We start from the raw sequence: 22,781 nt of genomic DNA, 5'->3' as shown, positions 1-22,781 counted from the left end.
TCCCCACAGCAGATTTTCAAGTACAGATCCTCTGCTCAGCAGAGATTTCTCTGGGGATCCATTACCTGACTCCCTCCCCTTACAATACGTTTCTCTTCCCTCCAAACACAGCCTGGGACTTCAGCTACCTCATGACTCTCAAACTCTCCTGATGTTTAGTTTGTTTGTTTTAATTTGCTGGTGTTTTTTGTTCATTTTAATATTTGCAAAGCCTTTTGTAAAAATTTGATTTTAGAATCACAGAATTATGGAAAGCAGCACACCCTAAAGCCACACATGAAAATGCATTGATCACCACCAGAGCCCCAGTTTTCTAATGTCTCCTCACAACAACTTTAGGTAACAATCACCCACATTTCTTCTGTATATCAGTCTTCTTCATAACAGCATAACATACGTTGAATCACTCTTGGATGCACCTTGCCTTAATTTTGTAATGAACTAGGGTATTTTAGATCAGCTACCCTTGTAGCTGACAGAAGTAAAGCAAAGGTGTAGTTACCTTGCTTGAACTGACCTCTTACCTGCATTCATGGAAAATAAGGCCTTAACGTTGCTCATGCTGCACCAGGCCCTATTCACTTCACTGAGTTCCATAAAAGCACAGAGCCCATCTGTGCTGAGCTCATTGCAGAAACAACGCTGCGTATGTTAAGCTTGATCCTATCATCAAGTTTAATCAGAATCACTGGGACTTAGCATAGGTGTAAAGATCCATCACGATGATCCACTTGTAGGATCATAGCCTTAATGTAAAGGCACATAGCATTTTGTTATTACTTCAAATAATGCAAGTTGATCTCCTTTAAAGAAATATGGTCTGATCTTACAGCTGGTTCCACACAGGTAGGGCACTTCCTCTCCACAGACATTAACCGGTGTAAGTCAGAGTTTCCCTCATAAGCGGAGAAGGGAAAATAACAGGAATGAACCTCCTTCCCCTCCAGCACTCTTTTCTCACTGACTGCTAGTCTTCCCAGGGTCCAGAATTAATAAATGATAGTAAGATAAGGTCTGTTGCACTCCACTCCTCCTGGCATCTGCCTGCTTTGCTGGGTGATAATATGCCTACATGTAGCCCTGGGTAATAGTATGTAAATCCAAAAGACAATTTTTAACTATAAAGTGTGCAGCAACTGGTAGCAGAGCTACAATTACATCAGAGTAATTCACTCAAAAGTTGTAAGATTAGCTACTTAAAGAGTATTAAAGCAACAGTGTAAGAAAACACAAAACTTGCAGGCACCAGAAGAGCTAAATAAACTTAAAGTGATTTTAGTTTTCTGCTTAGGACGTGTTGTCATCTTGTCCTCTTCACTGCCAGAGGTACGTCAGTAACAGCCTCAGAGTTCTCATGCTTTTTAAAAAAAAAATATTGGAATTCCCTTTAAGAAATTACTCACCTTTCATTCAGATTAACTTCTAAGAAATAGTGTGGAAGAAGTGAGTTTTCAATACAGGAAACAACATCTCAAGCTAAACACAATAAAATTACACCTCTGAACCTCCCCCCTCCCCTTCACCATTTGGCATTTTCATTACTAAATGCCAGCCAGCTCTGGTCTAAAAAAGATTATGATATTAAATTAATTTTTATCACAAATTTTAATCTAACCTAGACACATTTCACTCTAAATTTAATGCAGGGATTATTACTGGAAGCTCTTTGAAGCAAAGCATTCTCCTATCCCCACGGTGATCTGAGAAACAAGACAGGAAGGTGAGAAGTGCTATTCCTCATTGATATACTATTCTTTAAACATCTCCTGGCTGAGATTATTAAAAAAATAAAGAAAAATAAAGAAAAAGACAAAGTTGTATACATTCTCCCATCTAATTTTTCCTGTGCCTGACAGCTCCAGAACTTCACAGGATCCAATCTAGAAGGCCAACTATGGGAATACAAGAGTAATGCTACCATGTCTACAAGTCAGGGAGAACCATGCTAACACTATTGAAAAGCTTTTTTTGAAAAAAAAAAAACCTAACATCAGGATCACATTTTACACATGACTCTATTTGTAAGCAAAAGAACTCAAGAGAAAATGTTATCCTACAGTAGACTTGTACTGTGAATTTTAGCATTCCCACTTTACCAGTGAACAGAGGGAAGAGGGAGGGAAGGAAAATGATTTTCTTTAACAGGTATCAATATTACTTACAAAATTAACTAATCTTCCCCCCAGCCCTTCCCCCATCAAAAAGTTCATTGATTTCTAGATCTTATTCTGTGCCTAAAAATTAGTGGGCTGGGCTACAAGTGCTGTGCCCTCACTCACCTACTAATACAGTGCAGGTGGAATGCTATGTAATTTCTTCCTTCCCCAGAGTTTCATCTAATGCAGACCCAAACACATCTATACGTGGATGTCCCTCTAGAATACAACACTAATTTAAACAAGACGGTTTAAAGGAAAACCTACTTCTTTCCTGGTAGAGTCTTGATGGCAGTAACCATAACATCATTATTACGCCTGTTAGCTGTTCTTCACAAACCTTCCATCCTAATTTCTGTATGCATCGCTCAGTGAAGTCATGCTCTCCCTTAGATAATGTATAGGACTAGCTAGACCTAACCTAAAAAATACCCTCGATTTTGCTTACAGTATCTTTGACATGTTTCTAATTAGTTCTGTAATACGTGCAAGGATTCTAAGGCATGCTTTGTCAAACTAGAACACCAGAAGTCACAGTACTTTTCCATCTCTTTGGGACAAAGGCCTTAATAATACAACCTCAAGAAAATAAATAATTAAAGGCAACTTAGCTAATGGTACTGACATCCCTCTTATTTATTTTGCTTTTTTAGCATGTTAACTGAGTACAGGGGATGAACTAACAGAATAGAGGCTGAAGAAAAAGCATTCAGATATTTTAAGGCAAGGGCTGAACTCAGGATTCCATATAATGCTAAATTCATGGACTTACATACTTAACTACCTTCTATTTTGGGACTCACTTGGAATGTTCTCTCTTGCTCAGTATTTCACTGTCATAGTACTTAAACGTAGAGCTACAGTTGTTCAGCACTGCCTTGTATTTTCCAAAATCTGTAAGAAGAATGATTTAATTATCAGATATTTAGAAAGGATAATGTTGCTTTTTCAAACCAGTTCTTCTTTTGATTCCTGCACCAACAGACTTCTAACAAAGAATCTAGCACTTTGGGAAAACGAGAAAGCTTATAGGCCCTGTCTTGGCAGGGATCACAGTATGTCTAGTCTACACCCAATTGGCAGACTAAGCCAAGCATGAACTAAATCAGCTGCCTGTTTTAGACAGAATCTCGGAGCTTTGCTAACTCTGTTGACACCTGCTTATACAGCTACAAGTTTTCTTTGGGGCACTACCTGTGTTTGCCTCTGACCACAACTTGTCAATCATACACACCAGCACATCGACTCCTCCTCTGTAATAGGAGCATTCTAGTAGATGAGCTGCAGCAATGGAACATGTACATGCTGACAAGTGTATGAAGTCATTAAATCACAGTATTTCGGTCATTTCTGATTACTTCTATATACCCTTAAACATCTGTTCTCAAAATGGTTCGAGTTAACTTAAATACAAATTAGCATCACTCCAGCATGTTCAAAATGATAAATTCTTGTATAAATATCTTGTCTTGCCTCCCACCTTGTCCAACAATGTGCCCCAATCTGCACCATGCTCCCCAAGTAAAGCCAATTCACGCCTCTTGACTTCTGTCTGCCAAACTAAGACCACTTCATATAAATTACAGCAAAACTGTGCTAGCATAGATTTTACTGGATAATCTGAAACTCTGTCCACAGTAAAAATTGAGCCAGAATGTCTGGTGAAGGCAGTATAAGTAGGACTCCCCCACACAGAAGGACTCCCCCACTTTTTCACAATTGAGTCATGTGAACAATCTCTGAAACTCTTCTTTATACCCAAGAAATGAGTTATGTACCTTGGGGCTCTTGATTACATAAAGATGTTTACATGATGCCCACAGACTCAGAAAAGAGACCCCCCATGACCTTCCAAGTTAGAATTCTTTCAGTACTTTAAAATAGCACATTAGGTAAAAATCACTGAAGAGCCCAAAGGGCACTTGAAGCACTTTTATTCACCACAGAAGGCGTACACCTCAACAATTTTATCCAACTCATAAGACAGTTCCGGATATCATCTACAATTTAGCCTGGGATGGTGCATCTTCATCCATGATATCTAGTGTGCTTTCCTCACTGGTTGCTGTCACGTACCAGTGTGACAGCAAACAATAATTAAAACCTTGCCTTAAAACTGTTAACCGTGATTTATGAACTTTCAATATTCTTTGTAAAACAGTGACTGTTAGACAACTCGCAGGTAAAGTTTTCCTCTTTCCTTCCCCTTTTCTTCTTAGCCTATAATTGTCTGGCCACTCAAAACGGAAATTAAAGCCGCTGGCTTCAAGCGAACTAAGCCTATATGCAAATTTGCATATGTGCAAGCTTATGAACTATATCAACATAGTTTCGTATGCATAAGTCAGGGGAAAAAATCTCATTTGTGTAAAGATGTGCATTGTCATTGTACAGCTATCTTAACATCTCTTTTATGTGAAATTAACTCCGTGAATATGTCCATAAGCTTCTTTTGTAACGCACAATAGACAGTACTTCAGATTGTTGGGTTTGTTTGGTGCTCAACAAGGGAAGTCTAAGAACATGTAAAATGTTTATTTCTTTGCTTTTTTCAAAAACAGAAAAAAGAAACTCCAAAATTTAACCTGCAGTTCTAGATCACAGAGGCTATGATTAGGCCATAGCAATGCAGAGATGCACTAAGACAAATGGAGCAAATATCAATGCTTGCATGAAGATGTATCCATCAAAAATGTCTCAGCTTGCGTGAGCCTGGCAGGATCTGCACAGGCAAAAACAGTTTTAATTGCTTCTACGTAGCCTCCTGGATGAGCTCAATTAGCCAAATGTGACATCGGAAATTACGGTGGAATGGGAACGTGCGGGTGTGTATGGACAGGCAGCAGAAAGCATGTGCTTATGGGCAGGTGAAAAAACACAGAGGCACGAAACTGCGAGTAAATGCTGGTGCCACATGCCGCCGGGGGGGGGGGGGGGGGGGGGGGGGGAAGAGACACCATTTCCTCGCAGGCGCTCACTTTGAAGCTATGAGTCTCCCCGGCCCCCCAAGCCCCCCAGGCACCCCCCAGCGCCACTCAGCCCTTTCAGCTACCGAGCACCGCCCTGCCAGCCCCTCACTCACCACGACCTCCTGGGCCACCGCTGCAGCTCCCGGGGGCGGCAGGGGGCTGCCCTCACTCGGGGCGTTTGAGGCGAGCGAGCCCCGTCCTTCCCGAGCTACCTGCCTGGGCTAAAAGCGGCCGGGGGGGAGGGGGGGGGGCTTCCCCTGACCCCCAAGGATCTGCCACACGCACACCCCAACACGAATCCCCACAGAATGGGGGGGGAACGGCGGGACACGGAGCTTCGCGAGCGGGGCGGGCGCTGAGGGGGCTGAGGGCACGGCGCTGAAGGGACTGAGGGCAGGGCGCTGAGGGGACGGAGGGGCTGAGAGCAGGGCACGGAGGGGCTGAGGCGCGCCCCCCCCCCCCCCTCAGCGGCCACCGCCCGCTCGCGCCGCTCATCCTGCGGGGAGGGGGGGGGAGGGGGGGGCGGTACGCGCTTCCAGCCGCCTCCAGGGAGCCCTTTCCCCCCCCGTCCTCCTCCCCTCCCCGCCATCACGTGCTCCGGGAGCCGCAAAGCAGCGGCGCTTTTGCGACAGGGTGACAGCCAAATGGTGCGACATCGGCGGCGGCCGCAGGAGCAGCAGCAGCAGCAGCCGCAGCAGTCCCGGCCCCGGCCCCGGCCCCGGCCCCAGCCCCAGCAGCAGCCGCCGCCGCGGCCGAGCGCCGCCAGGGCCGAGCGCCGCGGCAGGGCGGGGGAGCGCAGGGCGGCCCGGCGGGCAGCGCAGCGCCTCGGCGCGCCCCCCATGAGCGCTGAGGGGGCGGCGGCGGCCCCTCCCGCGCCCCCCCGCCTGGCTGCCTGAGCGCGGGGCGCTCCCCCCGCCCCCGATGCGCCCTTAGCGCCGGCCCCGGGCCCGCCTCCCTCGCTCCCCTCCCCGCCGGCGGCGGCAGCGGCCAGGTGCGGACTTCAAACCCCAGCGCGATGGCGTCCAACGCGGCCGAGAGGGAGATCCTCTTCACCGAGCTCCAGGTAAAGCCGCCGGGGTTGGGGGGGGCCGGAGCCGGCCGGGGGGAAGGAGGGGAAGGGAAGGAGGCGGGGGCAGCTCGCGCCCACCCCGGGCCTCTTCCCGCCGCTCTCCCCCGGGAACGGAGGCGCCGCCGCCCGGTCACGGCCCCACCCCGCTGCCGGCCGCGACCCGCTTTTGTCTGCCCGCCGCTGCTCCGGCCCTCCGGCACGGCTCGGCTCGGCTCGGCTCGGCACGGCCCGGCACGGCCCGGCCCGCAGCGCCCCCCGGCCGTAGGGGGCCGCCTCCCGCCGGGCAGCTCCGAGCCCGGGGCCCCGCCGCCGCCGTGCAGGCCTCGAGCTCGGAGCCCGGCAGGAGGAGAAAACGGGCCCGCCGTCCGACACGCCGCGAGGGGTTTGTCACTGCCGGGGGGAATAAGTCAATAAAGTCCTGGGGACTCGGGGGCTGCGTGGTCACACTGCCCTGCCTGTCAGCTGCGGGCTCGGGTACCGCCCGGGAGCTTCGCTGCTGTGCCCTTATCTGTAAATGTCAGCGCAACCTGCCAGCTCTTCCGCTTCCTCGTCTGAAAGAAAGCTCCTTTTCCGTTTTTTTGTTTGTTTTGTTCTTTTTTTTTTTTTTTTTCATCTGTGCGAGTTTATGGTTAATCGGGCAAAGAATGCCTCTTTGAATTTATTCCTTGGACAATTAGCCAAACTAACAAGTCCATAAATGGAAAGCATTGAATTTAGTGTTCAGATGGAAATTAGAACGACGTGCTTAAAAAAGGAGGAATTTATTTCATAAACGCCGTGAAATTTTCCTGTAGTTTTAAATGTCAGTGCTCGAGTAACAAAGGAAGAGAAGGCACAATAGAGGTGTAGCACTTCACTTAAGATTGGAGCACATGAGATGGCTGAAGGCTAAGAATCCATCTAAAACGCTAAACTTTAATCAGTGGCTCGTAAGTGTCTAGGAAGAATCAGTATGTTAATACAAACTTGATACGATGATATAAAAGCTGGTAAACCTGTTTGAAGTGGTAAGCTGCGTGAATAAGTAACTATGGTAGCGTTACAGGTAAGCTAAGTGGAAGCAGAAGTTCTGTAAGTAGTACTGAAGAGGGGTAGGATTATCTAAACAGAAATTAGCTGTGTCTTTTTGTTTAGGGGGTTTGGGGGTGGTTTTTTTTTTATCTTTTTTGGAAGATTGACTGATGATGCATATTTAAAAAATAAAAAAGAGGGTAGATTAGATTAGAGGGTTACACTCTCTCTTGCCTTACATGTGGTAACTTTTGTATCAGTAAGTGTAGTCTTTGAGCAAAACAGAAAGGTTATGAAACTAACATGGAAACACCAGCAGGGCTTAAGTTTGTAAACTGTTACATTCCGGTATTTTTTTAGAGGAATTTCCATATCAGGAAGAACCACTTTAAAGGTATTGTTTTGATTTCAGTGGCATATACTAACAAAAATTGTGATATCATTTTCCTTGTTAATTCTTCAAAACAAGTTGCTCTTCATATATCTGTGTATAAAAGTTACTTCAGTGGCATGTTCCCAAAGTAAGGAGAACCATAGTGCAGCATGAAATAAGCCGTTTTACTCATGTTTTTTCAGGAGGAAACTTCCTCAAACTAAAGGATGCTAACTTAAATAGTGTTCATACTTAAAATGGGCTTTTAGTTGCATATCGTCCGCAATCTTATGTGGAAAGGGAAGGAAGTTGTAAAATGCATAGCTGCAGTACAAGTTGAAAGCCTCGCGTAAGTGGGTTGATCTAGATCACGAACCATGTGTGGTTTAGATGTTTCGATAATACTCTGAAGACCTACTGAGAACGAGCTAAAAACAGTGTTAATCCTGGGCTTGATCCCAACTTTGAATCAAAAGTGAGCATCAGTCAGTGATAAATGTGGCATGTTGCTTATTGACACCGCGTATTGCATGTGTATTTGGTTATGATAGCCCTGAAAGCTCCAGTGTGCTGCAAGTAATTACTGTTAGGTTTGGATGAAGTTAATGGAAGTGTTTTGGTTCTTGTGAATCAGTTGGACTCCCTGATATAAAGACTCGTGAACTTCCACAACTACTGACAGGATGAGAAGTGGGTTTTGGGGAAATACGAAAAACAAAAGGGCAAAATAGCTACCCGCTGAGAAGAAAAAACGTGGTATATGCACTTGTTTCAATGCAAACCCCATTTAATTAAATGGGCCTTAAATAGATAGATTGCACTTCTCACAATGACAGGTTTATATATATACATATAAATATGTATAAATACTCCATATCTGATGGAACAGTTTCTTAAAAACCTCTGCTGGCAAACGTCCACAAAGCATTTCTGTCCTGCTATTTCTGCAAGGCATTTTTTCCATTCTTCTATATCTCACTTAAACATTTCACAGACAGTAGGAAGTATCTCCTGTTTCTAAGCAAGTTTTGACATAAGTTTGTTCAAGGCACAAAATGTAACACTTTTTCCTCAGTAATTACCAAACACGTAGTGCAAAATAAACTTGGCAGTAACCAAACACCCCTTTAGATGGTTTTGTTTAGTAGCTTCATCAGCAAAATTACCTGATTACCAAAGACTGAGAGCTTACATAAAGGCAGCTTACCTTTTTACTTCCTTTTTATCTCCAGTACAGGTTCTTTTCTAGGAGGGGGAAGGAGCTAGGGTAAGAACTTGTATTGATGATGTTGTCTTCCCTTCCAAAACTCTGCTGTCCTTCTCTGAGCTTGCATCCTTTTAGAACTTTGTCCAGCAGGTAAACTGGCCTCTCAGATGCTTGCTTGCAGGTTAATTGCGTAGCCTTTAACTCTTTGCTTTCTAGCAGAAGTGGCAATTCTGTTTCCTCATAAAATAAAATTTCAACTAACAATGCTGTAGATCCTTAAAATAAGGCATCTATGAAATATAACTTTTACAGTTTTGAGTGAAAAATGCGGTCTTTTAAAAAAAAAAAAAAAAAATCACCATTTTCCATTTCCAAAGATTTGTGCTTTTTGTTAAGTGATGATAGCTGTCAGCATTCTAAGTTGATATGGCCTGGGTAACAGAAGTTATTGCTTAAGCTATTCAAATGAATCTATTGTACAAGTAAAGTGACTGTGCTCCTAGGTGTTCTGTAATGCTACTTTTCAAGACAGAAATGTAAAGGTGTTCATTTTCAGACCTTTATTGTTGATGTTACAGAATATAAGAGTTTTTTCATTAATTCAAAATTACGTTTCCAAAACAATTCCTGTGTCTTTTAAGTATGTGATTTTGTAGCTAAAATGAAATAGTTGATTAAAATAGAGAACTTGGGCTACACCATATAACAAATATGAATGTAACAGCCTCACTTGCTTCAAATTGAAGTGTAAAGTTCGAAAGATGATGTTGTCATGTTGTGATGAGTTTGAAAGAGTGTTTAAAACTCAGTCAAAATTAGGTATTTCTAAAGTTACAAAACATTTGCAAAAATGTCTTTATTTCTGGACTGGTCAGAATAAAGGGATTTTATTTTTTCCTCGTTGATATTTTGTTTTAATGGAAGCCGTAGTCATTTAATCCACTATGATGCCGTAGCCAGGGCTCTTTGAACTATAAATGTCACAACAGTCGTGTTTAAAGGCCATTGCTAACTTATTTTATGTCTAAAGGAGTGATGAACAATACCGTGTCTGAAATAAAGGTAAAGTGAAATTTACACTTAGTTGGATGGCACATCCTGTATAGTTTTTACTATTTGCTTTTATTTTTCCATTTCATAACCGTGACACAAATATCCATAAAATGAACGTGTTTGAAAAATACTTGATATTTTGTTAGCCTATTTGAAATAAATTGGACAGTTGAGCTTCAGAGTACACAGCTATGTTTTGCGTATAAATGTGCACAAAATGAGGCACTTGTACCTTTCCATGTAGGACTAAACTACGAGATGTAACTCTGAAGACCTGCATTTCCTTCCTGGCTGCTCTACTCTCTGCTAGGTGACATTAGGCAGATGACTGTGCCTGCTCATGTCTGAATTTCACCATCTTTCGAATAGAGATAATGATGCTTGCTTTTTTAGAGATAAAAATGTACTGGGTATTTATTATTAGCTGTGGTCAAGTGCCTAAGGACACTTTAAAAAGGTACAAGTAACCTAATTAATTTGTTTTGAACAGACATTATAATTAGGCTGGATATTCAGCAGTAAGACTACCTTCAAATACTGTTCAGCTAGGACAGATTAGCCTCAGATAATTTTGAATTACTCTTGTTTCTTCAGAACAAGGAAGTGTCACATTCAGGTGAAATTACCCTAAACCATTCTATTGCAGTTTAGACATGAAAATGTGTGTACAGCTGCTTGGACTTCTCAGCTCCCTACAAATGCTTCCAGAACTGGTGGATTTAGGGAAGCACTTCAGTTTTTTTCCATTTGTGGATATATATTACTCTTTAAACAGTGCTCTGTTCAGAATTTGTATTAGTAAAATATACATCCTGTCCTCAGTGAAACATAAACAGTCCTTAAAATACCTTTAGGTAGGTGCATGGGTAGGGCTTTTGGTTTGGTTTTTGTTTTGCGTTGTCTTTTTTTTATTCTTCCACATCTGAATCCTGACAGTCTGCCTGTTAACGTTACAGGTTTATGGATGATGTGGACTTGTATACGTTTGACTTAATTTTCTTTGTCAGAGCAGATGTCTTTCTAGGACCCTGATCTGTTATTTTAACTGAAAATAAATCATTAGTGACGGGTAGTAGAAAAGTAGATTTAGTTACAGTATGCTTAATAGCTCTGCTGGAAAAGTTTTACACACTGAATGGTCATTCATTATAACGTAACCTAAAATCTCTAGCAGAATAACTAGATAAACATGTCCTTTACATTGGGGAACGGTGGTTTAAGGGCTTAATAATGGGATTAGGAATCTCTTCCTTCAGTGTCTCAGTGCTTTGCTGAATTAGAGGCTCAGACATTACATGGCCTCTGCTTAGATTCAGAGGAATAAAGCCTTATGGTGGGTTATATGCAGCACAAGAGGGCTCTGCCTGCTTTTTCTTTTTTGCTTTTTCCAGGATCGCTTGTACAACCAGTACAAATTGGTTGGTGGTAGGTTTTTTATTTTAAATATGTATGTATAATATTTTCCCTTCGTGGATCTAGTAAGTAAATGAGTTCAGGAACAGACTGAGCTGAAGTTTCTCTCGTGAAATAGTTTCTGTGTAGCACAAGCAAGGCATTTATATGGCATTTTGAAGCAAGCTTTAATTATTGGTGTGTTGGTTTGTATTTTTGTATTATGGTTTTTTGTTGTTTTTTTTTGAAAACTAAGTCTGCAGTTCCTACCATAAGGAAAATAACTTTTTTGCTAGTAATGTGGGTTTTTTTGTTTGTTTCCTTTCCCCCCACCACAGAAATGAGATTTATGTTGTAGGGTCCAAAATTTCTGCTACCTTGAGATACAATTCAGAAGTACTACATGGAAACAGGAACTAATAGCACCATTAGTCAAAATGCATTGGGCATGTCCTTATGGTAATGTTATATCTGATTAGTTTGTTTATTTGGAGTGCAGCAATGTAATTATGTCACACTGACACAAGTCTCTGCCATTTTTTTTACTGCCATTTTGCAGTTCCTTGTTGCTTACTGCGTTTGACAGCTCACCAGTGATTTGAATTATTTGCATGGCAGTCTCGGCATGCATCCTATGAAGCGATGTTCTTCTCTGTGGGTTTTCTCGTGGTGCTGCTTTTTGGGATGCTTTCCAGAACCTTCAGGAATCCCGTGACTGTATCAGACCAATGCAGTTTTGTGGCATCCCTTGACTTTGCCAGCCCAACTTCTGGCAGCTGGCATGGGGGATATGGCTGAGCTCTGTGGTGAGCAGACACTAATCTGAACAGGACAGCGTGCAGCTGCAAAGTTCCGTTCCCCTACATGGATCGGCTCTGCTGGGAGTGGTAACAGAAGAGGCGGTAAGCGAGCTGTTCCAGCGAGGCGCTTACCTTCACGGAGAGGGCGGGTGATCGCTTGCTGTGGCTCACTTGTTGGACCCTGAAGTAGTGGTAGTTTGATTGCGTTTAAGAATGTAGCCACAACTTCTATTTTTGTTGGCGCTAGATACAGATGCGGGTTCCTGTGCTGGGTGTGAAAGTCATGGCTGCCTCGGTCGTGGTTCCTGAGTGCTGCTGCAGCGGTGCACAGAGCGCTTCTGGCGTGGGTGCACCGTGATGGCAAACTGTGCTCTTCTTGTCAGCGTACTTTTTACTTCTGCTGGGCAGCCAGGGAGAAAACAGGAACATTAGCATAAGTGTAGTTCTGCTAGGACAACTGCGTCTATACTAAAGGCCTTTGTTACCATTATAGACAGTTATTTGTGTTACTGTGGTGTCTGGGAGCTCTCGTTCTGGGTCGGGATGTAGGCTTTGCTTAACAAAAAGTGAGTAAGAGTCTGTCCTCAAAGAGCTTACACAAGAAAGCATGCAAAAAATGATGTAAATTCAGAGAGGAAGAGAAAGCACTGATATAGGTAGTAGTGCCTGAGCGTCAGCATCTCAGCCATTCATTTGGGGACATGTTGTAGCAAAGGATTGCTTGAAGGAGTGTTGGAGGGAAGTGGCTTCACAGGTGTTGGACTGGAAATCTCTTCCAAGGACTGAGGGATGTGTGTGTGTGTTGTGGGTGGTGGAGAATGGCAGTGCAGCCTGATCGGGAGGAGAAATAACCCGAAGGTACCAAATCAGAAATGATTGGGGAAGGGCTGGGCTATGGAAGATGAATACATGCAAATCTTTCCCTGTTCGGGGTGTTTTTGTTATTGTTGTGGAGGGGGTGTTGTTTGTTTGGGTTTTGCTATAAAGAAGGGCCGATGTGTGGCAGGACCCAGTGTGCTCTGGCCTGTTAAGTAAATCCAGAAAACTGGGCTATGTTGTTGTTCTTCTTTAAAAGAAAAGAAACACAGATGGGTAAATTAGCTAGATTTTTCTGCCTCCAATTCTTGTGGGTTTCTGTAAGCCTTCCTACATCATTGGAGACGTGTCGGTTTTTAAATGACGGAGAATTCCTCATTCGTTCTCTACATAAATACAGATCAGAGAGCTTGAATTGAAGACCTGTCTGTTTCACGTCTGCAGTGTCATGCATGGTATTGAGTGCTGAAGCAAACTGGGTTTCTGCTGAGGGTTTTCAAATGCAGTCCCACAACATGGCACAAGGACTCAGATATTTAAATTGTGTTAAACAGAAGAACCCGATAATGAAATTAGCAGAACCAATGGCTGTTTTTTTTATTTATGTTGAGAGGAACCAGGGAACAGCTTTCCCCTAAGTTCCAGGATAAATCTAGAGGATGATGTGGGGCTGTTAACATGACAGGAGTACTTAAAAGCAGATCAGGTCAGAAAGGAGAACTTCTTATGTGGATTATAAGTCCACTAGACAGCAGGAGTAGTTTTCTGAATTAGTGCTGGGTGTTAAACATGGAAAATGTTGTTCAGGTCTCAGAATGTAAGAGCTTTATTTATGTCTTTTAAAAATTAATACTCGGAGCATGTAAAGATCCCCATAGCGTACAATATACTTAAGTATGTATATCTTTAAAAAATGTGAACTTCTAGTAATTTGAGGAGAAATTGTGAGTTGGTGGCTGAAAGAAGCAGAAAAAAGGTTTTTGTCTTTGTTTCTGTTTTGAGGTCCTAATCACAAACAGCTTTATTAAGCAAGAAATAATATTAATGATATGGTTTAGTGTGTCACTGGCACCGTAGTTTGCTTTTGAACTTAGGAACTGAATGATATGTATATTTGAAAACTGTAAAAAGGTCAATTCAGTTTGTTTTATTGTTGTAGATTGCTAAGACACAAGGCAAATCTGTGATAAATTTAGGATGGAAAAGTTCTAGTTGGTTCATTGTCCTCACTGTCTGCTATAACTGGAAGTTTTGCCCATACAGACTTGAGGCTGTTCAAAGAACGTGTCAGACTTTGTCAGCTGGTGCTGCTGCTAAAAGCGGTTCTGTGCCATGCTGTGTTGCTTTGCATTTGCACAAACAGCTATACAGCGAACAGATTTTGTTGCTAGTTTTGATTTGGTGTTCATTTGGTGGTTTGGTTTTGTTTTTCCTAAATCAGTTTTCAGCCAGATCAGTTTCACAGTCCAATTCACGATGTGGCCCTATAAAGGTTTGCACTGGCATGTGTCTGGGAATAGTCTGGGGCAGGAACAAGCCTCTAGGAGAGGTTAGGACTGCTGGTTCTTCAGGGTTGGGTTTCTGCTGTGTGGTTTTTTTGGTGTGTTTTTCTTTTTCTTTTTTTTTTTTCCCAGCAATGCTGGCTTATGCAGTAAAATGTTTATCAGGTTACAGGCCTGATGCAGACAGATTTACTCTGTGTATGTGGCTTTTGCTAGGCACTATGAAGACAGTCCAATTCTGCTGCAGATGGATAGACAGATAATGAACATCCGTGCCCTGTCAGTGGCAATTCTTTTTCTATCTTTGCATTCTTCAAGCAGAAGGTCTCATGGTATGCTGCATGGGAGCGTAAGAACCTCTTCGTCTGAGAGAGCCTTGAAAATAGGATTGATTTGTGCATCATGCATGGATGGAAGGTGTAGTTTCATCTAGCTTGATGTCAAAGGTTGAGAACAGTGTTAAGGTTTCGTAGCAGTACGCTTAGGTGTATGTGGGGATATTACCACGACTTTATTTACTGGCCTTCAGCAGTTCATGTTAAAGCTTTTACATGCCCAGGGCAAAGAGTACTTTTGAAAAATCACGAGTATTTTTGTTATTTCTGTAACTAAGTGAAACAAAAAGCAAGTATACGATTAAAACAGTTGGGATCAAATTTTGGAGTGAAGAAAAGTTACTGTGCAAATAAATAACATTACTTATCCATAAAGAAAGTGAAGCGTGTTACAGTTAGGTGTGGATACATTTGTTATTAAATAGGTCAATAGCTGTGAGGCATTTGAATATTTAGTAGGAGAAAAAAATGATTGCAATAACAATACCTCTGAATGGTCATGAGCATCAATTAAATAAGCACTTAGAGGACTTTGAAATCCTGCATATAAGTTTGATGCTGTTCATCAAAGGTGTAGCCAAACTGGGGGCAGGGGAAGACCTAAATATATAGTACAGAAATAACAAATTTGAGGTAGCAAAACAAATGTTTTCCAAGTTCTGATGGTGTCGAATTCATTTGTGAAATTATCGGTTCTTTCTCCTCTTCCTTGTACACATTGGCAAACTGTTTGCTTTTTTTTGTCATAACTCAGCAGTGCCATTAGAATTTAGGACATGATTTTTTTGAATTGTGATGTTGGGGTGAGCATTATCTTCTGAATAAACAAGGAGAAATTTTGGTTTTTCAAAATCTTCCAAAGTGCTCTACTAGCAACTGGCTTATTTGGCAAGAAACTTTCTGCCAGTCCAAAAATAAAACAGAAGAAAAAGTGCTTAGTTCTGTTCTCCTGCCCACCTTTCTTATTTCTCTTTCCCAGTAAGAAAAGTATAGCCCCTGTTATGGTAGATTTATGACTCATTGTTCACATCAGATTATTAGATGTGTGATTTGAAATTGCTCTTTCATCATTGTGCTGCATATTATCACTTGAATTCTTAAGTAACACAAATCCAGAAGCCTCCCAAACTTGTCCTGAGAACTTCAAAGACATGCAGGATGACTGTGTGGCCTGGCTTTTTTTTTTTTTTTTTTTTTTTTACAAGCACGGTGTGTAAAGCCATCCATTGCTTTTCAACTTCATGTGTTTATTTTTGTGGTAAAATTTTGCAAAACAGTGAAGTAGAATGCATTGTAGGAGAATGTTCCCTGCATAGATAAGCCTGCACGTGACATGACAGGATTATTTCTTCCCTAATTCTTGCATTGCGTAGGCTACACTTATAAGAGAAATGATGACAAGAAGTGTCAGCTTCTTTTAAATACAAAAGACAGAAGTACATCATCGCTCTCTGCATTAGTGACGAGGTATCCTACTGACAGCCCGTTTGGAGCACATGAGTTAACTGCCTGGGCGTGATGGCGTGGGGGGAGAACACGGTAAGCTAGCTCCTAGCAAAAGACTATGGAAGACGGTCAGGCTGAAAGCAAGGTCTCAAAGGCCTGTATTGAAAGTACCAAAATAAGCATACTACAGATCTGCAGAGCACTTTAAAATCAGCAAGGCCTTTTTGTAGGGCATGTTCTAAACTTAGTGGCAGCAGTAGAAAAGTAAAAGTACTGTAAATCGTACATGCCTGACTACTAGTGTAGCATTCTTGAACTGCTGCCCATTTTGGACTCGGCAATCTCCTTTAATGGAAGCATGTTTTCTTCAATATTTGACTTTGTTTATTGCTTATAAATAAGCTCATATGAAGCTGGTGTTTTAGGCTGAGAATGACTGGATGTTGAAAGTTACCATTTGCAAATTCAAATATCTGTATAATTGGAGAACCTCAGGAAGATGATTTAAATTCTGTTCTTGAAACTTAACCCATTATTTAATGATTTTCTTTAAGTTGCTAGTATTTGTATCTTAAATCTTTCTTCTCTTGAAGAGATGGAAACATGAAACTTTGTTAAAGGACCATTTTAAATTTCAAAATAATGTAATGTTAGTATAGTTGTGGGTTTTTTTTTGTTCTGTACTTCCTGACTTGTACCAGTTAGCCAGAGTCAAACTATGTATTTATCAGCTGGGAGAAAAACTTAATCAGTTTTAATTCTTTGTCTTTATCAAGTTAGTTCAAATATGATCCCACAATACATAAACCACTTCACAAACTAATATCTAAATCTGACCTTTTTCCTTTTCATTTTGTATGTGTGCATTTCATATAAAATGAGTATCTGTGACAAAGTGCGTGCCATTCAACAAAAGCTAATTTTTGTTTTGGCGGGCAAACTCCTTTCCTGAATTCTGTTTTTGTTTCTGCATTTTACAGTATGTTACAACAAATTGTTGTTAATTATGATAGTTAACCTAGATTCCTTCAAAACTGATGTTCACCAATACTGGAATCCTGTACAGAAGAGGGAATGTATTCTCAAGCTGTAATTAAACTACTTTAACAAAGATTTTTTAAAAATCCTTAGAAGTTTAAGGGCAGAAGGAAAAAGAATGTGGGTCTGCTGTAAAGTAGCGTTAAGTATCGTCTTCTATTTTGCAGGCTAGCAGCCAGCACTAATATTAAAGTGTTCTTTCTGAAGTGTTTCTTCTTGATGGGAGTAACTCGGTGACATAGGCAGGGCAGCAGCTGCCACACACATGAGAATTGGTTTCTTTAGCTCCAATTTGAGTCTTGAACCAGATGACCTTGGGTATGAAAGAAAGACAAGGGAGATGCAAGTGCTGTAAGTGGCCTCCCATTTTTGTAACTCTTTCCTTTCTATAGTAGATAATACTGCTTATGGACTTGAAAGTAAGATTTTCATTTCTTCAGCCTTTTCATTTCTGCCTTCCTGTCTTTTGCATTTACTTGAATTAATTCACTGTCAGTTTAAAGTTTATGCAGTTGTTCAAATAAGCACACTTTGAACTACTGGCATCTAGCACATAGTATTATCTGCAGATTTCCATCTCTAATTTCTGTCTTGCGCTTTGCTAACCATATATGTTGAAAACGTCAGATGTTCTAATTACTTTTATGAGTTTTTCCATTGTTATAAATTAAGCTGTCTACTGTCCCAAAGTATTTAAGTGTTTCTTTACTGCAATGAATATACTTGAAGCTTAGTTCATAGTCAAGTATGTGTACTGGAGATTCCAGCAAATCTGAGTTAGAGTAGCAAGAAGCCTATCAGTGGCATGTACTGATACACTGGGGACGATTACCCTTCCTCCCTTATGGCTGGCAGAAGAAAGAGTGGGCTGGTGTGGTTCTGGCACATTCGGGAAATGGGGAGAACCTGTGCACTCAAGCACTGGCTGTACCCCAGAATATTTATTTAACATCTGTTTATTGCATCCTGTCTAGGTAAAGCAGTGGGAAGGGTGTGAAAAAGAAACCAGTAATGTTCAGAGAGGTCAGAAAAATGTACAGTTGAGAGGGTGACAGCGTGAGCTAAACAGCATGTGTTATTTTAGATGATGCTATAGACAGATTGAGACCAACATTTATTTTTGTCATTTTATTTTTTATTATTATTGGGACTGACCTTTATTTTTGTCTTGTGTCTTAGCATCTTGACATCTTTATTAGAATGCTTGAGAGAGCCTCGGTGCACGCCCATGCTCCCACTTCTTTCAAATACAGCTGGGAGATGCAGCCTCCTGAAACCATGTGTTGAGTCAGAATATGCTGCTCTGATTGATCGAGTAGAAGTCATCTTCCTGATGGTATTTCAGTAAAAAGTTAGTTTGTATTTCCATCTGCTAACGAAGGCATGCTTCAAATTAGATAGCTCATTATAGGGAAATACACAGTAGATACTCAGGGGAACGCAGCAGGTTAAACTTCAACCATAAATAGATTTCTTTCTTTAGCTTGAAGGACTTCTCCTTGAAGGTTTTGCTGAATGTCATATCTAGAGTAGTCTTCGTAGCTCCTGGTTGTTAATAAGCATAATATTCCCCTACTGTTAAACAAAATTTACATGCTACAGTTTGGATTTTTAACTGAAGGTTTTCTCAGAATGCTAACTAAAATGCTTCTGAACTGGAATGATATGGAAATTCTTAAAAAGTTATGAGCATGTCAAAATCTGTTAGACCGAAATATTGGCAAGAAATACGCCTAGAACATTTAAAAAAAAAAAAAAAGTGTGAAAACTACTGTGTAGATATGCCCTGGGGAAAAAAAAAAAAAGGATGAGTCTTTAATATTTAAAAAGAGGTGAATTTAGGGTGAAAAGAGGTTAAATATCATATGAATGGAGTCTTGAACATGATTGATGCTGGAAAGCACACAAAAATGTATGTATATTAGCATCCAGTCTGAAAAAGGAAGTACATTGAAGTCACTAGCAAGTATACCTCATTGTGGGTTTTTTGAATACTAAACGATGTAAAAACAATATATAATTCCCCAAGTTTAATGCAGTTGTAAGGTGATTTTTTTGGGGGGGCCACCATTACTCAAGCTCAGTTTTATAGCATACCCAGGAAGATCTACTTTTATGGGCACACGTATACATGATGCATGTAAAAGCTGTTGTTCTATGCTGTTTTATAATTGTTAGAGGTCTCATTGGTGCATTGGTTATTTGGAAACTGATACTTCCCATTTTCATTTTAGCTGATATTGAGACTTGGTAACAAGAGCTGATGGAAGATTCCTATACAAGTGTATATGCGATGTGGAGAACAGCTTGTTTGAGAGACGATTTGGATTACTGTGCTGTAGGTCAGTAGGGGATCAGGGCTCCTAAAAACTACAGAAAATGTAGAAAGCTTTAAAAACAAAACCCGTAAGCAGATTTGTATTTTGAAATGTAAATGTATTAAGACTTTGTGTAGTCCACGTAATCAGTAAGTGAAATCACCTGCCTCTTTCTCACGGCTTTTGCATATGAAGCAGTTGTCAGAAAATTTTCTTCTTGCTTGTATTGTAGGTTACGAGAGGTTTCTGGTTCTTCATGATTTCTGTAATACCTAGGGAATTCTTAAATACAAACTGGACATAAAGAGCTAGTGAGAAATTTCATACCATGTTTCAAAGGTCAGAGAAAAAAGGATTGCAAAAACACTATTCAAATGTATCACAGCATACATCAGTGATGCTCTGTAGAAGTCTCAGACAAATGGGGATGTGAAGTAATGCTTCTATAAATAACTCACTGTTCATCCATAAACTTTTACTGGAAAGGCATGGAATGAGATGCCTGCATCTCTGCAAATGGAATTTTGGGTGTGGCAACAATACTTACCCTGATACTGAAACGTGAGGGGTTTTGGTTTGTGTGTGTTGGGGGTTTTGTTTGTTTGTTTTCCCGCTGGCCACCTGAAAAGATGAGGAAAGGATTTAAGGAGGCTTTTCTGTCTTTCTTTCAGTGCTGGAGATTAACAGCAGCAGCTTTTTCAGCTGGTTGGAGTGGAGGGTGTGAGCTTTCTCTTAACTAACTTCAGAGATAATAGCTAAAACTACTGTGAAAGAGTTCTTAATCCTACAGCATAGTTCCTTGGTACAAATCGAAGTATACATGCCATTCCTGTTTCAAAATAAGAAAAAAGATTCAGCTACCAAGCTGAAGAACCCACAAGCTGTGGTGAAAGCACTGCTAAACAGTCCTAGAAAGCAAAAAAAAAATCTGGTCCCTTCACCAAGATTTTGTATATAGCCACCTGGCTTGTTGCCTCCTAAAACAGATGTTAGTATTATCTCTGATATGTATTGCTGCATTTATAATGTACAAAATAGTTGGCCGCTAAACGTGATGGCTCAATTAGAGTGGAATGTAGGCTCTCAGCTCTTCCATTAGTTTTGCAATGGCTAAAAATAGCTCTGCTAAAATAAAGAGAAGTTTAATGGACTAACGTATCAGTTGTCTGGGCTGGAAGCTGGAATTGCCAGAAACAAAGATTATTTTTTTCCAATCACAGTTACCAGTGTCCTGATGTTTGTATGTGTTACTGAGAAATTCCTGTTTATTACCTGAGGATTTCTTTCACATCATTTCAGTGACAAAATTTTTAACCTGCACTGAAAGTACAGAGAAGTCCCAAATTGTACTGACTTCTGTTTGTAGTAAGGCATTATAGCATTCTTCTCTGGCAGTTTAGTTGGAACGTGGAACACTTTTACGTACCGCAACTTACAAGATGCGGTAACAGCTGATATTATAACTTGTGGATGGGCAGAATGGTCAGTCTGAATTATCTGAGCTAGCTAATAATAATACATTTTAATTAAATAATAGCTACAGTTATATAATTCACTTTTACCATAATACAAGAAAACCACCCTACAAATGGGACTAGGCCTGTTTGTCATTAAGTACTAATAACTGGGGTTTTGATTTTTTTTTTTTTTTTTTTGTCTTTTATACTGTGCTATTTTGATATTTCTGCGTAGTGATTAAAACTTCACAGGTAGAAATTTAAGCATACATGTTTATCTTAATGCTAACATTACAGCCACTGAAAATGGGTGGTTGCAATGGTAACTTTGCATTAAGGTGAGTATATGCTTTGGATGCGTGCCCAAGTGTATAACCTTTGTACAGCGTACATTGTATTTGAGGAGGAGTTACCAAAGTCATAAGGCATGATTATGACTCATGTCTATTAACTGACCTTTTTACCTTTCAAAATCTTTTCCACCAAGTAAAATACCATATCCTGTAGCTTGTATGATATCGTATTACTATTTTTTCTTAACATCTTGACCTATATATTTAATGTTACTCTGCTCTGAATGTTAGACAAAATTAAGTAGATATTTTCTATGAGACATCAGTAAGGGTATTTATATTGGGGTGAAGTAAAACAATTATACTAACTTTCTGTAGCAGCAGGAATGCTTTATCTTAGCTGTTTACTTCAACACCTACTTCAACAGATACTTGACTATAGTTATTGCTTATTTGGGGAATGGGGAGGGTGGTTATCTTTTGTGGACAGGTTACTAGCTTCTGTATTATGTGTACTTAGAGGCAAATTCTCTGTACAACATCTGCATTAACTTAGTTTCATATCAAATAGTTCTGTTACTTCAGAATTGTATTTGAACTCAAAGCATTTCAGAGCAGTAAAATAACTGCTTGCACCATTCTTGAGCTTCATGTAACTACAGGGAAATCAATCACGTCAAATTGAGGCAAATCCAGTGATAAGAATTTCTCTCACAACTTTTCATCCCTAACAGTTGGTCAGAATGCATATTAATTTCTGAAAGAAATAGATATCATACACGCCTGTATGTAGTATTTGTTTGGCAAAAATATTAAAATACAGTCGTTATCTTAGAAGGTACCTATTGTATATATTCAATAAATAATTCCAGGCCATTAGGATGAAGATGCTATATATATACACATAATAGAGAAAATTACAGATGGTCCCACGAAGAAAGCAATGACTCCCTGTTTATCTGAAAGTGTTTTTAAAAAAAAAAAAAACCTAACCCTCTTTCAGTGCTTACTTTTACTATTAGTTTTAAAATGAAAAAAAAATCTTTTCAAAGTAGCCTCACTGTCACACACGCAGAAATATTGGTTTCTCTGCCACTTACCAGTCTTTACTTTATTTGTGAAATAGATATTAAGATACTTTTACCATATTCTGTCAGAAAAGATTATATTTTTCAGTTTAAATTTGGAAAATGCAAGATCAAGTTTGTGCATGGAATTCATTTGTTGTCCCTAGGAGATAACGACATTCATGTAAGCCCATTTTTGCTTCCCAGTCCAGTACGCTAAATATCCAGCTGTAGTTCAGCATCTGTGACTAAGGGACTTCCTTTCTTCTTAAAATGCATGTGCTTCTTTGAACTTGCTTCTCTTTCATTTATCAAACTGTCATTTAATCCACCTGTTTTTCCTCATCTTTTAAACCAGACTGTGTGCATTTATCGAATTATCAATACATGCTATTATAATGTTACAGGAATTAGATGAAAAATCATTATTTCAGTGTTTTTACTGAATGCATCTGTGCGAGGCTGCATTTCAGGGGGAA

The 22,781-nt window shown here is 40.5% G+C and overlaps 1 protein-coding gene across 4 annotated transcripts in view; it reads left to right on the top strand.

Moving 5' to 3' along the window:
- Positions 1–5,775: 5,775 nt before the first annotated feature.
- PKN2 (protein kinase N2) overlaps positions 5,776–22,781 on the top strand; it is a 54,210-nt gene continuing 37,204 nt past the window's right edge. Inside the window, exons 1-3 of one of the 4 annotated variants that reach the window (XM_050712178.1) lie at positions 6,652–6,668; positions 18,347–18,518; positions 19,402–19,509. Coding sequence is in view for 1 of the 4 variants with exons in the window: in XM_035537285.2 (XP_035393178.1) it covers positions 6,141–6,188 (48 nt within the window). In the remaining 3 variants the exon portion in view is untranslated. Of the gene's footprint in view, positions 6,189–6,651; positions 6,669–16,026; positions 18,519–19,401; positions 19,510–22,781 lie in introns of those variants that run through there. The other 3 variants (XM_035537287.2, XM_035537286.2, XM_035537285.2) reach the window with 3 other exon arrangements.

The sequence above is a fragment of the Cygnus atratus genome, chromosome 8 (assembly GCF_013377495.2).
Source record: "Cygnus atratus isolate AKBS03 ecotype Queensland, Australia chromosome 8, CAtr_DNAZoo_HiC_assembly, whole genome shotgun sequence".
NCBI classification, from domain to species: domain Eukaryota; kingdom Metazoa; phylum Chordata; class Aves; order Anseriformes; family Anatidae; genus Cygnus; species Cygnus atratus.
This window is presented reverse-complemented; position numbering and strand designations above follow the sequence as displayed.